This window comes from Anser anser (assembly GCF_964211835.1).
Source record: "Anser anser genome assembly, chromosome: 2".
In the NCBI taxonomy this organism is placed as follows: Eukaryota; Metazoa; Chordata; class Aves; order Anseriformes; family Anatidae; genus Anser; species Anser anser.
Window position 1 is genome coordinate 92,257,783 of NC_139721.1, and position 13,621 is coordinate 92,271,403.

The following is a 13,621-nucleotide window of genomic DNA, read 5'->3' on the forward strand; positions in this document are numbered from 1 at the left end:
TCCCTCAGAATGGGAGCTGGCAGAGTGCTGTAGAAATCAGCATATATTCTCAATCTTGTGTTTCAGAAAATGTATTGTGAGCTGGTGGCTCTGGACAGCGGAAGGCTCAAAGGGATAAAATACTGAAGTTGTGTGCTTCAATCTGCTGGAAGTCAAGGAGGAGGTGTTTGATTTGAACATATCTGGTTTGGGGGATGTCTGAGCCTGCAGACTTGTTTTGGCTAGGACAAAGGGGAAAGTTTCTCCTTAATCGGAGGAAGAAAGTGAGTGCAGCTGAAGCCTTGCTGAACTTAGGGAGTCACTGGCTACCTTTCAGCTCCTGTGATTTGGCAGTGCTCCATTCTGTCCACATGGTTTCTTCAGTGTGATTGGGCTTTGTAAAAACCTCCTTACTCCAACACAAATGTTTTATGGAACTGCATCTGGTGCAGTCATATTTCACTGGATTTAAATGAGAAAATTAAATCTCAGTCTAGACGGAGTACTCTCTAGCTCCAGTGGATCTTGTACCCAGCAAGATGCATCATCTATGATTGTTTCTCATTTTCCAGATGAGCCTGGGGGATCTGCAGCCCCCAGTAAAATTCCTGTCTGCACTAAATTGCCTTTTAGTCATGATTTATACCTCAGTAAAATACATCATGAGGAGGAGAAAATGTTTAATTGTATGACTTATGTATGACATTTTTACTGGTTATTTATGCACTTGTCTTATATAAAGAAGTAAAAGACCGACAACTTTAATTTACAGAGCAAAGAGGTGAGGGCAAGTAAAAACAGTGAAGGTCAAGAAGTAAACCTTAAACTAGTATGGCTTCTAGAAAAGAGCTTAGGTTAAGAGATCCATAAAAAATATGGAGAGGGTCAGGCTGGATCTCAGATTTTGAGGGGTCCCTAGAAAAAGAAATCTAAATTCTCTCCTGTCCAAACCAAGCTAGAAAACAACCTCAGGTTGGGGCTGTTTGGATTTTTTTTTTGAAAGTTGGAAAATGCTTCTTTTCTTAAAGCAGTAAGAAGTGAAGAAATCTTTTATGTTGCTTGTGGAAATCTCGGATTGAGTTCTTGTTTGATTTCTTTTGCCCAGACCCCTTTCAAAATTGCACTGTGGTTTTCTTTTAAAATACCTTTCTTAGGGTGGTGAATATGGTGCTAGTTCTGAACGATAGGCATGCAAGCCTGTCTTCAGGTTTCTGCTACAGGATTTCTACTCACAACCTTGTCCTACTGATGAAAGGTGTTCTGGCAGCAGCTTAAACAAATGTTCAAGTGGTGCATGCCAGATGAGAATGCTTGGGATAATTAGAAGTGGGTTCATAATTGGGAGACTGGCATGATTTAAGTAATTACATCATAAGCATACTTCCATATCTTTTCTATCACCTGTGTAATGATGTAGCTTCTAAGCCTATTCTTTAGGGGGGTGAAAGCTAAGGAGCAAAGTTAAGCTTGTTGTTGAGCTCCAATTTGGTGCCATTACTGATAAAGTGTTTATTATAGCGTAAGAGTTAGCACTGACATGTGCTTTGTTCTTCACAACTTGACTCTTGCCTCCATGGTTATCTAGACTTCAAAAGAGTGTGTGTGGTAATTCAAAGGCAAGCCTATATATTTGCATATTAGGTTGATGGAAGAAATGCTTCTTAAACATGCAGGCCAACAGCTTTATCTCACTCCCTCTTGCTGTTTCAGCCCTGAGCCTATGTGCTTCACTTGCAGTGACATCAGCTGCGTGGTGGCTCAGCTGCAGGGGTGCTGTGAACTGACAAACAAGGAGTGCAAAGCTGGAAACTTGTGGAGGTTTTAGTGGTGGTATCTAGTCTGCCTAAAATGTTTTGAATTGCTCTGGTTTACTAATTGTCCATAGAAGATCATGAATTCTTCCTGATGACATCTCAAAATTTCCCTTGAATATGAAAAGTGATCAGCACAGTCTACAAAAGTTCCCTTCTGATGAAGAGATGGACCAAGTCCCTCACATCTTCATACTTACACTGTACCTCAATGGCCTGTACAATTCCCTTGAGACATGGTTTGCTAGGGAGATGCCTCACCCCTCTTCCTGAAAGAAAATCCTCCTGTCAGTGTGTTCAGTAAAGCTGCATTTACTACCAAGACTTACAGTACTGCTGCCTGCCCAGGATGCCTGCTCTCCTAGTTCTTGCACTAAAACTGCTTGTGGCCAACCTGACAATGAGAGCTCTGCCTGACTTCTAAACAAAGCGGGCATTCAGTCAGCCTTACGAAAGAACATTTTTGTTGCTGAGCTCCATGAAAAAGGCAGTTACGCTTCTATTAAAGTGCCTTTTGACTTTGTAGAAACTTACCATTGTCTGGTGTTTTTGGCTTCCACCTATGGTATGTTAATCAAAGGAACACAGGAGCTTTGTGCGTCCACGACAGCTATCTCCATACAAAATCCTGCATTGTAGTAAACTGGTGGGTTCTTGCCTTTCCCGATTGTTGGACTTTTCACTTCCAGGATTTCCTTGCTCTAAATATTTCTTCATAGACCCAAGCACCTTTTTTCCCCACCTGAAAGAAAAGGTCAATGAAACAGATGAACAAAGGAGGAAAAAGCTACTTACTTTCTGCCTTGCCAATTCAAACTGTTTGGGGCTGCTCAGGGTTTCCCTGCACAGTTCTAGCGATGCATAAGACTGACCTCAGGGAAAAACTTTCTTAACTTTCTTTCTAAAATACAGTTAAATAACTTTGCCACTGTTAGCAATATGTGTTTTTAATCAGAGACGTGACCTTTTTTATATCTTTGTTAAGGGCTAAGGAATTTTGGCAGGTATCAAACTGATGCATGCTGCATGGCCTTACTTTATTGCTCCCAATGCATTTATCAGGAAGGCTGATATCCAGAGTTGTTCAAAAGCTCTGGAATGTTTATTCCAGCAGCTCCTTCATTGGCAAGTCTGCAGCTTAATGTTGCAGCCTTGTGCTGGAGAACTAAAAGGTCAAACAGACCTTATCTGGGGGAAAATCAGCTACTTTGTGGGCTTTACTGAGCAAGTTTTGAGAGAAATGCAGCCAGCAAACCGAAGTGTAACCAATCCACAATCATGGATTAAAAAATCAATATTTTATGGGTTTGAATATCTTACTCTTTTAATATTTTTCTTCATGTTCTTCATATAGGGACAGTGCCTAGAAGCCAGACCGCCATCTGGATTATGCAAACAAAAAGGCTGATCTCTATACTGCAGATCATTAATTTGGCTTTAAACTGACCAGTCATGCTTTCAGAGGTCACTTTGGTTTGTTTTTCAAACCTGCTTGTTGTCTTGAGTAACCCAAACATCACATTGCTGAGACCCTGTCCTTATGCTGATAAGGAACACACAAGCTGCTATTGTGCATGGGATTTGCTTGCTGAGCTTTCACATACGTAAGTGACCATCCAACAATAAGCAGTTCCTCAATGGGAATTTTCTGATACACTTAATCTCTGAAAGAAAGATCTGAGCTGCATGAAAAAGAAGCATAGGAGTTGCCTGGAAATAGCTGTGCAAGCCTGTGAGAACCCTCTGAGTTAAAAGAGGGTTTATGCCATGTGTGGAGGGTGTGAAGTTTTAGATGGGTAAAGGGTATGGCTGCAGTAAGCTGTGACATAAACCTTCTAGTGTGCAATGTACAGCGTGAGCAAGAAGTTGAGTGGAGTTCTTTAGCTTTGGGATCTTCTCCATTTGCCAGGAGAGTCAGTCTGAAGGAAACCTTGGAAACAGTACATTTTCTTGAGGAGGTCAGTAACTTTCACTATTTGTACTTCCAAATCCAGAATAGTTTGTCACAAATGACTGTCTTGAATTGTTGGATGAGCCTGTAAGGTGTGACAGTGGCTCCTGAACTTCAAAATGCCTTCACTAGCATCTGTAGTGTGCAGAGAACCTAGGAGGCATGACTTTGTTTGGCACTTTCTTATACAACATTAACACTGCCTCCAAAAACTATGGAGGGCAGAACTTCACAGAACAAGGCAGAAGTGATTGCCTTCTTAAAAGATGCTTGCATCATGACACTAGCACTTTCTCCTTCCAAACAAAGCAGACACACACACACACACACACATATAACAAAAGCACTCAGTAAGCTGCAGGGTCCTTGGTTGACATCAAGACTGATAGTAAATGTTGCACAGCAATTGCCTTTCTCTTCCCTCAACAAATGAGGAAAACTGTCTTGGCAAAGATTTTTCCTCTCTGTCTGGGTCTTAAGCACAGAAGCAGCACTTCACAGGGAAGAAAAAAATTATGTCTTGGTGTGTGAATAGTAGCCAATTTCTGGATGGCTGTTTTTGTTGTTTCTTCCCTCTGCCCCCTGACTTCTAAAACATGTTAAACATATTGAACTCAATTTCTCGCCCTTCATCCAATGTGGAGTGGATTTAAATAACAGCAACAAAAAGTTTTCCATACATAACATACAGCAAGCTTCCTGAGGAATGAGTGGGACAAAAGGAGATGGTTGCATCTAGCCTACTGTTTTAGCTTGATATTCACCCAGAACTGTACTCAGGTATTACGCTGAAGAGGCCAGGTGGGAGATACTAACAGGAAGACTCTTAATGGAGGCAGTATGCGCCACCTTGCTGTGGAACCAGTGATGCTGGCCTTGCTTAAGTTACCTCTCTCTGGACTTTGCTTTGTAGAAGCTTTAACAATTGCTTTGGCACCCTTCTTCCTCCTCTCCAGCCTCTATGACTTAAGCCACCTACTGCTTGTGGTCATCTCTCAGTGGAGGACAGGAACACTGTTTCCCTCTGTCTTGCCCTAGGACAACTCTTCTGCAAGAAGTGACCTTGTGAAGGGCAGCCTCAGGGCTGGACAACCCATGGATGCTTAGGGTTTCCTGTTTTGGCTGACCACGTATCTCTCCTGTGACCTGGGAGATATGCTGACACTGAATTTTGTGCAAGTGCTGGGATTTTTACAGGTGCAGTGTTGGGGTGCAATTATGTTATTGCAATAATGCTAGTAATTTTGCATTAACTTCCTTTGCCTACAGATAGTGTAGGTCAAGCTGTCTGAGCTATTTCTGGAGCAAAACTTCCTGAGTGTAAGCAAGGTATTTGATCTGAGCAGTGCCCCTGCTTTCATGCGATATGTTTCTGACCTGATGATATCCAGGAAGGGCCACACAGCTGGGGAGCTGAGGGATCCCTGTCATAGAGTAAAGTGGGATGGCCTTTTAGTAAGGGCATCGAGCAAGGCTCTAAATATTGGTAGGGTTTTTTGTTGTTGCTTTTTTATTCCTCTTCCCTAGAGAGGCATGAAACCTGCCTATGAGGTCCACACAGCATTCATCCCTGTTGCTTAATTAAGAAAATCTTGAAGGACGCTATTTGCTTTCATGCTAGGTAGCAGTAGTCTTATGCTAAATCCTGTGAACAAAAGGCTGTAGAATACTTTAGCTCTCTGATACTGCTGAACTTCCTACCTTAGGGAAATAAAAGGTACTTCAAAAGTAAATAAGGGCTTCTCAAATTGATGCTGTGGGATTATTACCCTTACGTTTCAATTAATAAGTTCATTCCACTGTGAGGCATACAGAAAACACTTGTTTTGCAAAATGATCCTTCTGTGATGTGTGGCTTACCAGTGTAAATCATGGTACTGAAAATGATGGAAAAAGATCCAATTAAAATCCTTTTCAAAATAAAAATGCGGAAGAAATCCTTGTCAAGCTATGTTTAAGGAAGAAGGGCAAACATGAAATCTTGAGCACCTCTTTTCTAAAGAAGGGCAGCATTGTACTGAAAGGGTTCGCTGCTGCTCTATAGAATGCATGATTTTACTTTGTACCTTTTAGTAGCACCAAGAAAAGAAAATAAGTTGCAACCCACATGCCTTCCAGATCTGCTGTAAAGCCTTTTCCCTCTTGCTGCATAATGAACAGACACTGTCTTTGCTTCACAGTTTTATTGCTATATGCTGAATTACACTTTTATTTGATGAAGGACACAGTTCTTGAAACTTGGACAGACAACATTGAGAGCAAGGACTGGTATGAGGATGTGAAATGACTTGTACAAGACCTGGGCAGAAAATAAGTGGTGGTAAAAGTCCACACTTCTAGCTGGAAATACTCATCCAACCTGCTCTGCTCAAGAAAGAACTGGTTTGAAGAGTTGTTCTAGTCACATGCTTACATGAAGAGAGAATTGTTAGCAGGTAGAAGTGAAGAGAGCTGGGAGAAGTTGGAGAAGAGCAGGGATAGACAGCTGAGGTGTAAAGCTTGATAAACGGGTGCTTGGTTTCACTGTTCAAAAGGTACGTGGTAGTTGAGGCTGCAATAGTCCAAAAGGTGTGTTTGATTTAAACTACAGGAATGCACTTGAATTCCTGGGCAGTCATAGAGCAATCTGCAGTGAGAATTACTTAATACATCTGACTGCAAGTTGCTGCTTGAAGGTGTTCACATCTGCCAGACTTTGACCAGGTAGGCTGATATTCTTGGGGGTCAAAGTACAGGTGCAGATTCTGTAATTGGCTCCAGTCCATGAGTTGAGGGCTGCTTCTCTCTTCCTGTTGTGTGGGATGGGCCTAACCTGATACCTGCTTCTGAACCCAGGTAGGGAAAGGAGTGCTTTAACCACCCCAATTAAACCATGAATCTGTTAAGCAAGCTGGTAGGTAAATGGTTGAGCATTGCTCCAGGAGCCATTTCCCTTCAGGGCTTGTGGAGCAACAATGTGGGCTCTGTTTCCTTTCTGTCCCACCTCCTTCTGTAGGAGGACTGTAAAGGGAATAACAATTTGCTGTTGCTATGGGTTATTGTGTTATTGTGATATTTGATGAATCAGAACTTTGTATTTTCTTTGTGTTTTTTTTCCTTCATTATCTGTGGTCTACTTCTTCCATAATTATTTTGAGGGGGAAAAATGCAATCTGAAACATTGCTTTTCATTTCCATTTAAAGCATACTTTAATATTAAACTTTAGATAAACAGATTGTTCTTGGAAAATAAAGCCACATGTTTGAATTATTGGTAATATTTGCCGACAGTTCCTTTTGACTTTGACCCAACTTTGCTCACAAGTTCACTTAACTAAAAAATAAATTTGTTTTTATGTCAAACTACCATGAAATAGAGGGGAAAAAACACTTCTTGTATACAGCTCTTTTCTTATGATACTTAAACTTGAAATATAGGCCTCTGCTTCTGTTTACTGTTTGTGCATGCTTACCACTTCAGCAAAACAGGCCAAAATATTTCAGTGCAATTAACTGGAAGTAGAGAAATATAAAGTATGCATTCAAAGTCTGGGGCTGAATAAGGTAACAGGCATCTTGTAGAAACTGTGCAACGCTTTCAGGAGCATTCTGAGGTTACAAAAACTTTAGTTTTAAACGAGATTTTTCTTTCAAACAACAGCGTTCACCATTTCAGCAGCATATTATGACTTCCACAATAAATAGAGCAGGGTCCTTCTAGACAGGATACCTATTAGGGCACAGCCCCTGGTTAATGCTTAAATTACTGGCACTGAATGAGGCAGCAAACTTGTGGAAAAAGTCATAAAATGCATGGCTGAGGACTAAAGCTAAGAAACGCAGGTATAAAGGCTATTTGTGCAGTCTTAATTCAGAGTACTTGACTTTGTAGTATTCTTTTAAGTTGTAACTGTTTTTGATGCTACAAGTGCTGGACTGAGATGTGCCAGGGAGGTCTGGCGTGCATGTTTGTGTATATGCACACACTTAAAATGGATATATTGGTCTCAAATCTGTACATAATTCTTTTCTCCTCATCCAAACTGTTGTGTCCATGCTGAGAGAACTGAGGTGGAAGGGATCTGGACCACCTCAGCCTTCCTGAGAGGTACAAGAGTAGGCTGATGCAAGACTGGTTCCACTCCACGTGGCACATGTGATGGCAGGTGAACTAGGTGCGTCAGTAAGACTTATTACAGTGCAATGTCACTTCTTCAAGGCAGAAGAGCAGTTTTGGTGGCTTCTTGTGTTATGTAGCCTCATTAATGCCCAAAAAGCAGTGGACAGCATGCGTGGTCATGATATGTAGTGCTTGGTTCTGGTGATGGTATCCACCAGGAGCGCAACTGCCTTGTCTGAAGTGAGGAAATGAAAGCAAAGATTCACTTTTCCTAACCTTTTGATTCTTGGAGGTGGATGAAGCTTGTGTTTCCAAGGCAGATGAGCAAGGACGTTGCAGTCTTGACAGTGTTTAGCAGCTTATTTCCTGTCTGTCACAGAGCAGTCAGTGTTTCAACATTGACAATTACAATAGATGGCTGCAAGATCGGAAATGAACTTCTGTGCAATGCCATTTTCAGATATAAGCTGTTACTTAGGGTATGTGTCAACATACTTGCAGATAGTGAGCAATTCTAGAGGGACTGATGGGAATCAGATACACCAGTCAATGCTCAGTGTGCACTGGGCCATGCCACCTTCTCTGTTCAGACATGGCTTTGGGAGGTACAAGGTGGTAGCAGAGAAGCTGGAGGCATGCCTCATCACTAGGCTTCAGATCTGTACTCCTGCTGAATGAGATACCTAGGAAAGATTATTGCCCAAATCTTGTAGGCAAATCTACAGCTTTGCGTTATCCCCTCTACGATGCCACAGATTACCACCCACCGAGCTGTTAGCTGTGTGGTGGGGTAGAGGGAGGTAAGTCATAAGACACAGGAGGTCATAAAGGACCTCATGAACAGCAGACAAAGGAGAGGTGAGTTAATGTAGAAGCAGAATAAGCAGTATAGTTAAAAGCCAAAAGAAAATGAAGCATCAGCTGTCCTATTGGAAGTGTGTGTACCATCAGGTGTCCTTATGTTCTGGTTTTAAGTGAGGAATTAGTCATGTGTAGCAGAGCTAAGCCTGAGGGAGGTGAAATGGCTCCTGCAGCTGCCTCCTGGAGTTGCTCATCTCATGCATTCCAAAAACCCCCCAGTGTCTGCTGGTGGACAGATGAACATCAGCCTGCTTCCCTCAGGAGTCCCTGGCCCATGAGCTCAGCTGAGCAGGGGCCAGGTTGGTCCTGGGCAGTAAACGTACAATAAGAACTAGCATGGCACCAGGAGGCAGCTGCGGGTCCTTGGTTGGGTTCTGCCTGGACAGTTTGTGGGAGAATGGTCCTCCATCCTGTGCAAGCCCTGCACTTGTATGTAGTATGGAAACAGTTGTTAAAGGCAGTATTGTAGAGGAAGGCATCATCAGAAGCTTCTGCTGTGTAAACATAACCCAGTATTGTGGCTGTGATCATCTGCTAGCTCACGCTTGCTTTATACCACACCAAAGACAGGAGAAAAAGTTACGGGTCAGTAGCTCTCTTTCTAGCATCAGTTTTGAAATCAAAGAGGTGACTTCTCCATTGAGTTAACTATTACAAGCAAGCCATTCTGACATAAGGCAAGACCGACATCCAACAATTAAATTTATCCGCCCAGAGTTTGAGGCAAGGCTTGCAATTCCTCTCAAGTATTTGAGGTGATGATCAGCTGGTGAGGGTTGGGCACACCTTGGTGGTGTGTCTGACCCCTCTGCCAGAAGTTCTGCCACCATGGCGAAGATGAGAAGAGAAGCAGCACACTCCCCTCTCCCTAGTGCAGTTTGCATCTTCACACCCTAACTTCACCTAGGGTGGCTTAGTGCCAGCTGCACTCAGGGGATTTCTTGACTGCCTGCTAAGGGTGACTGTAGCTCACTGAACAGAGGCAGAAACACTGAGTCTATACACAACACATATAACAAAAATGGGCAAAACTGCAGGAGAACACACAAATTTAAAATTTGTGTTTTGGATGAGTAGCTACCAATTACATCAAGAACTACTTCTGCAATTGCCATTGAAAGCTCACTGCAAGTTGTATTTCTTTTTTTGGCCATGATGCATCAGCTTATTGAATTAGTATTTGTAAATGTCACTGGGACTTGAGGGTTGAGGACAAATAATCCAGTTAAATGGTTTGGTTGTAAGATGTTGGGTGTGTACTGGTCTGGCCTAAATATGAACTTCTTAGGGGATGGAGCATGAAATTAGAACTATAGAGGGAGGGCTGTAGAAACTGCCATAGTTTGTGATAATGATTAATCTACTCTCTTGCCTAACTGATAGTTGTTGCCTGTGTTCCCTTCACCATATGAGGTGAGTTGGGAACCTCTGAATGGCTCTCATACTTTTGCACGGTGTAAGTGTTGACTTGCTGCATTACGCTGGCCTGAGCACTGGGGCACTTGCAGATCAAGAGGTGAGCCAGCTAGTTCAAGGGGGCTGGAAACAGAACAGATGAGGACGCCTTCCTTCCTTTTGTGCAAGGCTTTACAACTAAGTGGCTTGAGTATGTTCATAAAAGGTTGTGGGTAATCAAGTGAGATGGAGGGACAGAATTAAACACTGGTTTCCTTGCATTGCAGCTGAGCTGTAAAGTAAGAGGAGAACCACAATCTCTTCCAGTTTTGCTTTATGCAAACCTGTGAATAATAGCTCTAGTTGTTTACAAAAACTGGGCCTCTTTGACAAAGTAATCAAATGAGGTCTCAGGCTGTGGATCCATGCTTTGTGCAAAAATGGCAGCCATGGTGGCAGGGTGTGTTGCACAAGGGGCTTGGCTAGCAAACTCCATCTTTTAAACACCCTCTGTGACAGTGGAGTAGCTGCCTGTGTTTGCTCCTGGTTCTAGTTTCCTCAGCTGCTATGAATGATTTTCCACATGAGGCTAAGAGATTTGAGGTTTGTGGGACTGCCTGAAGAATTATGACGTTAGTGGAAGGGACTTACATCCGAGGTGACAGTAACTTTTTAGTGCCATGTCTGAGACGAATGACCACTGATGAAGTAAACCACAGTTTCAGCTGTCAGGGCTGTAATTGCAGACAGAAGGACTAGTTCAGACTTGTGTTCAAAAATAAAATCCCAAGTGTAACCTTTTATTGAAACTAGATGTGTTTGTGAAAGGCAGGAGTTATCTAAGAAGGTACATATTTAAATGTGCATAGCAAAGTGTCAGTTGTCAGCTATTCATTTGAAGCCCTATATATAGTCACCCGTCCATTTCTCTGATAGTGGAAGATTATCTTGGATATGCTGTTCTCTTAGCGCCAGTCCAGTTCTGCTTCAGGAGGATCAATTCATTCCTTTTCATGCTTATTTTCCCCTGGCTTACTTGCAGTATTACCAAATAGTCTGAGTTCTCCCTCCTGAAAATTTGCCAAAGGATAACTGTTTTCAGCACTGGGATAAACATGAAAACCACTTGTAATGTTTTAAGACATTAATTGGTGTATCAATTTTTTGGTCTACCAATCACAGCACGTTATTTTCCTAGATCAGCATCTTCTCAGCATACCAGTTATACAGTCACCCAAGCAGAACTGTGTACATTTTGTTTGCTAACAAAAAGGGTGCAACACTTGGCAGCAAACATTTCTCAAATTTCAGTGAGCCTCTGACATAAACTTTTATCTATACATTTTTAAAAAAAATTCTGGAAACTATGTTCTTTAAGCTCAAATAATAATGAAAAACACTTGTTTGTAGAAACCTCTGTGCTGCGGCATGGGAGGCTTGCCTGGAATTCCCTGGCTCAAGAGAGGGATGCTCACAGCAGAGTTGAGGAGGTGGGTGCCAGGAGGCAAGCTGGGCTTCTCAGTGCTGGGCAAGCTCTTGCTGTAGTAAAATGTTGCCTGCTCAGCAACTGAATGGCCCTGGCAGATAACTGGTATTCAGTTTTCTCACGTACAAAAGCAACTTTTGAGACCTTCATGCTCCAGCAGCTCTGATGCAGTGTACCACCCACAGGAGATGGTATGAGGAACTGACACTTGGTCTTGACTTGGGCCTGTTCTAGGGGAAGTCAGCTCATGAGGGCACTGACTGCTGCACAGACTGGGCCCAGGGCTTGCACCAGTCCAGCTCAGGGGTTGGTGTTCAAAACAGCATTTCCCTTGCTGAGTCATTAAATGTTCCTCATATTTGTTGGTGCAAGGTAGAATGGGATGCTAGGGGCAGTGGTATTTCAGGCCAGTGGTGGGCCAGGTAGCCCTGACCAGGGGCTGGATGCCCTCTGTACCTCCTGTGGGGATGGACTGTGTCTCATCTCATGTATTCAGGGACATACACAGCTGCCTTATTTCAGGAATGGGAACAAGAGCTCTTGTATGTACAGCTCTGATCTCTGGGCCATTTGGTCTTGATTAGAACAGTAATTCATGTGAAATTCATGCACTGTAGTTCATGGATCCAAATAAATCTGGTCATTGGTCAGGTCCCTGCAGTATAGATGCAAGGAACTAATCTGGGCAGAATGCTGAACAGAAGTTTGTGTCTTTGTTGTGATTGTGGCATGGAGAGCTGTAGTTTCCATCTTCCAGAGATCTGGCTCTGGAGACAGCGCGTGTGGTTGTAGTTGAGATTGATTTCAAAGGAAAAATGCCAGCAGCAGATGAAAAGGAAAGGTGATGTTTGCTTATCAGCTGCCCTGGCTACACCTGTATAAATGTGATTGCCCTTACATGCAAAAAATAGGAAATGAGTCTGAAACACTGCTTCCCAACTTTTCCCTGAATCGGTCCCCTACTTACATAGGGACCACCTGCCTTAATAGGAGAAAATCCTACTGCCTGTGCCAGCTCTTCCTTTGCAATTTGACCTGACAGGCGAAGCTTAGGGAAAGCAATCGAGTCAGTGGTTTGGGCATCCAAGAGCTAAATTATGTCACAAGCACCGGACTCCTCAAAAGAGGTGAAAGAAACCACAGTCATCTCAGCCCCTTCCACATACTTCAAAGTCCTCACAAAGTGAGACAGCACATGCTGTGGGTGATAAGACTTATGCATGCTGACTGGTATTCCAGTTGCTGGAATGCCAAATACGTGGGATTTGGCTTCTGACCCTGCCTTCCCCTTGCTCTTCTGTAGCCACCTGCCTGTGAAATTGGCCAGAGCTTTCCGGAGTGCAACTGGGAGAACTCTGCCATCAATGTTGGCAGCAGATGTGAATCTTGGGAGTCAGGATGTGAATTTGCCCTTTGTCAAATTGTCAAATGGTGTGTTCTCCAAATGTGCTAAGTGATTTACATGTGGTGAGATTGGGATCTGTGACCTCGTGGCCCTGGTAGTGCTCTGCAATGCACGCAGGCAAACAAAGCAGTTTTAAGGATATCTGCTTTAGTTTGCCAACTAAACACTAGTTTAGTGGTCATGAACTCATAGTTGTGTAAAGCATTTTTTATTGGGCAGTTGACAGGAGGAGACTGGTCAAAGGGGCATTGTGAGTCATCTTTCGGTGACATCAGAACCTGCTTTCTACATGTGAAAGCTGGAGGTCAGGAGTCTTCCTGCTTTCAAGATAGCAGTAGGTTTTGGTTTACAAAACAGCGTCTCTGGGATACGAATGAGGCATTTGACAGCCTTGATAGAGAAGTTGTTTGGGAATCACAGAATCATCTAGGTTGGAAGAGACCTCCAAGATCACCTAGTCTAACCTCTGACCTAACACTAACAAGTCCTCCATTAAACCATATCACTAAGCTCAACATCTAAACGTCTCTTAAAGACCTCCAGGGATGGTGACTCAACCACTTCCCTGGGCAGCCCACTCCAATGCCTAACAACCCTTTCAGTAAAGAATTTTTTCCTAATATCCAACCTAAAC

General features: G+C 42.9%; 1 protein-coding gene across 1 annotated transcript in view; it reads right to left on the minus strand.

Annotated features, from left to right (window-relative positions):
• NEDD9 (neural precursor cell expressed, developmentally down-regulated 9) overlaps positions 1-13,621 on the minus strand; it is a 98,288-nt gene that overhangs the window by 68,764 nt on the left and 15,903 nt on the right. The window contains exon 2 of the mRNA XM_083827547.1: positions 2,325-2,532. Within this exon, the coding sequence (XP_083683673.1) occupies positions 2,325-2,327 (3 nt within the window). The 5' untranslated portion in view covers positions 2,328-2,532. The remainder of the gene's footprint in view (positions 1-2,324; positions 2,533-13,621) is intronic.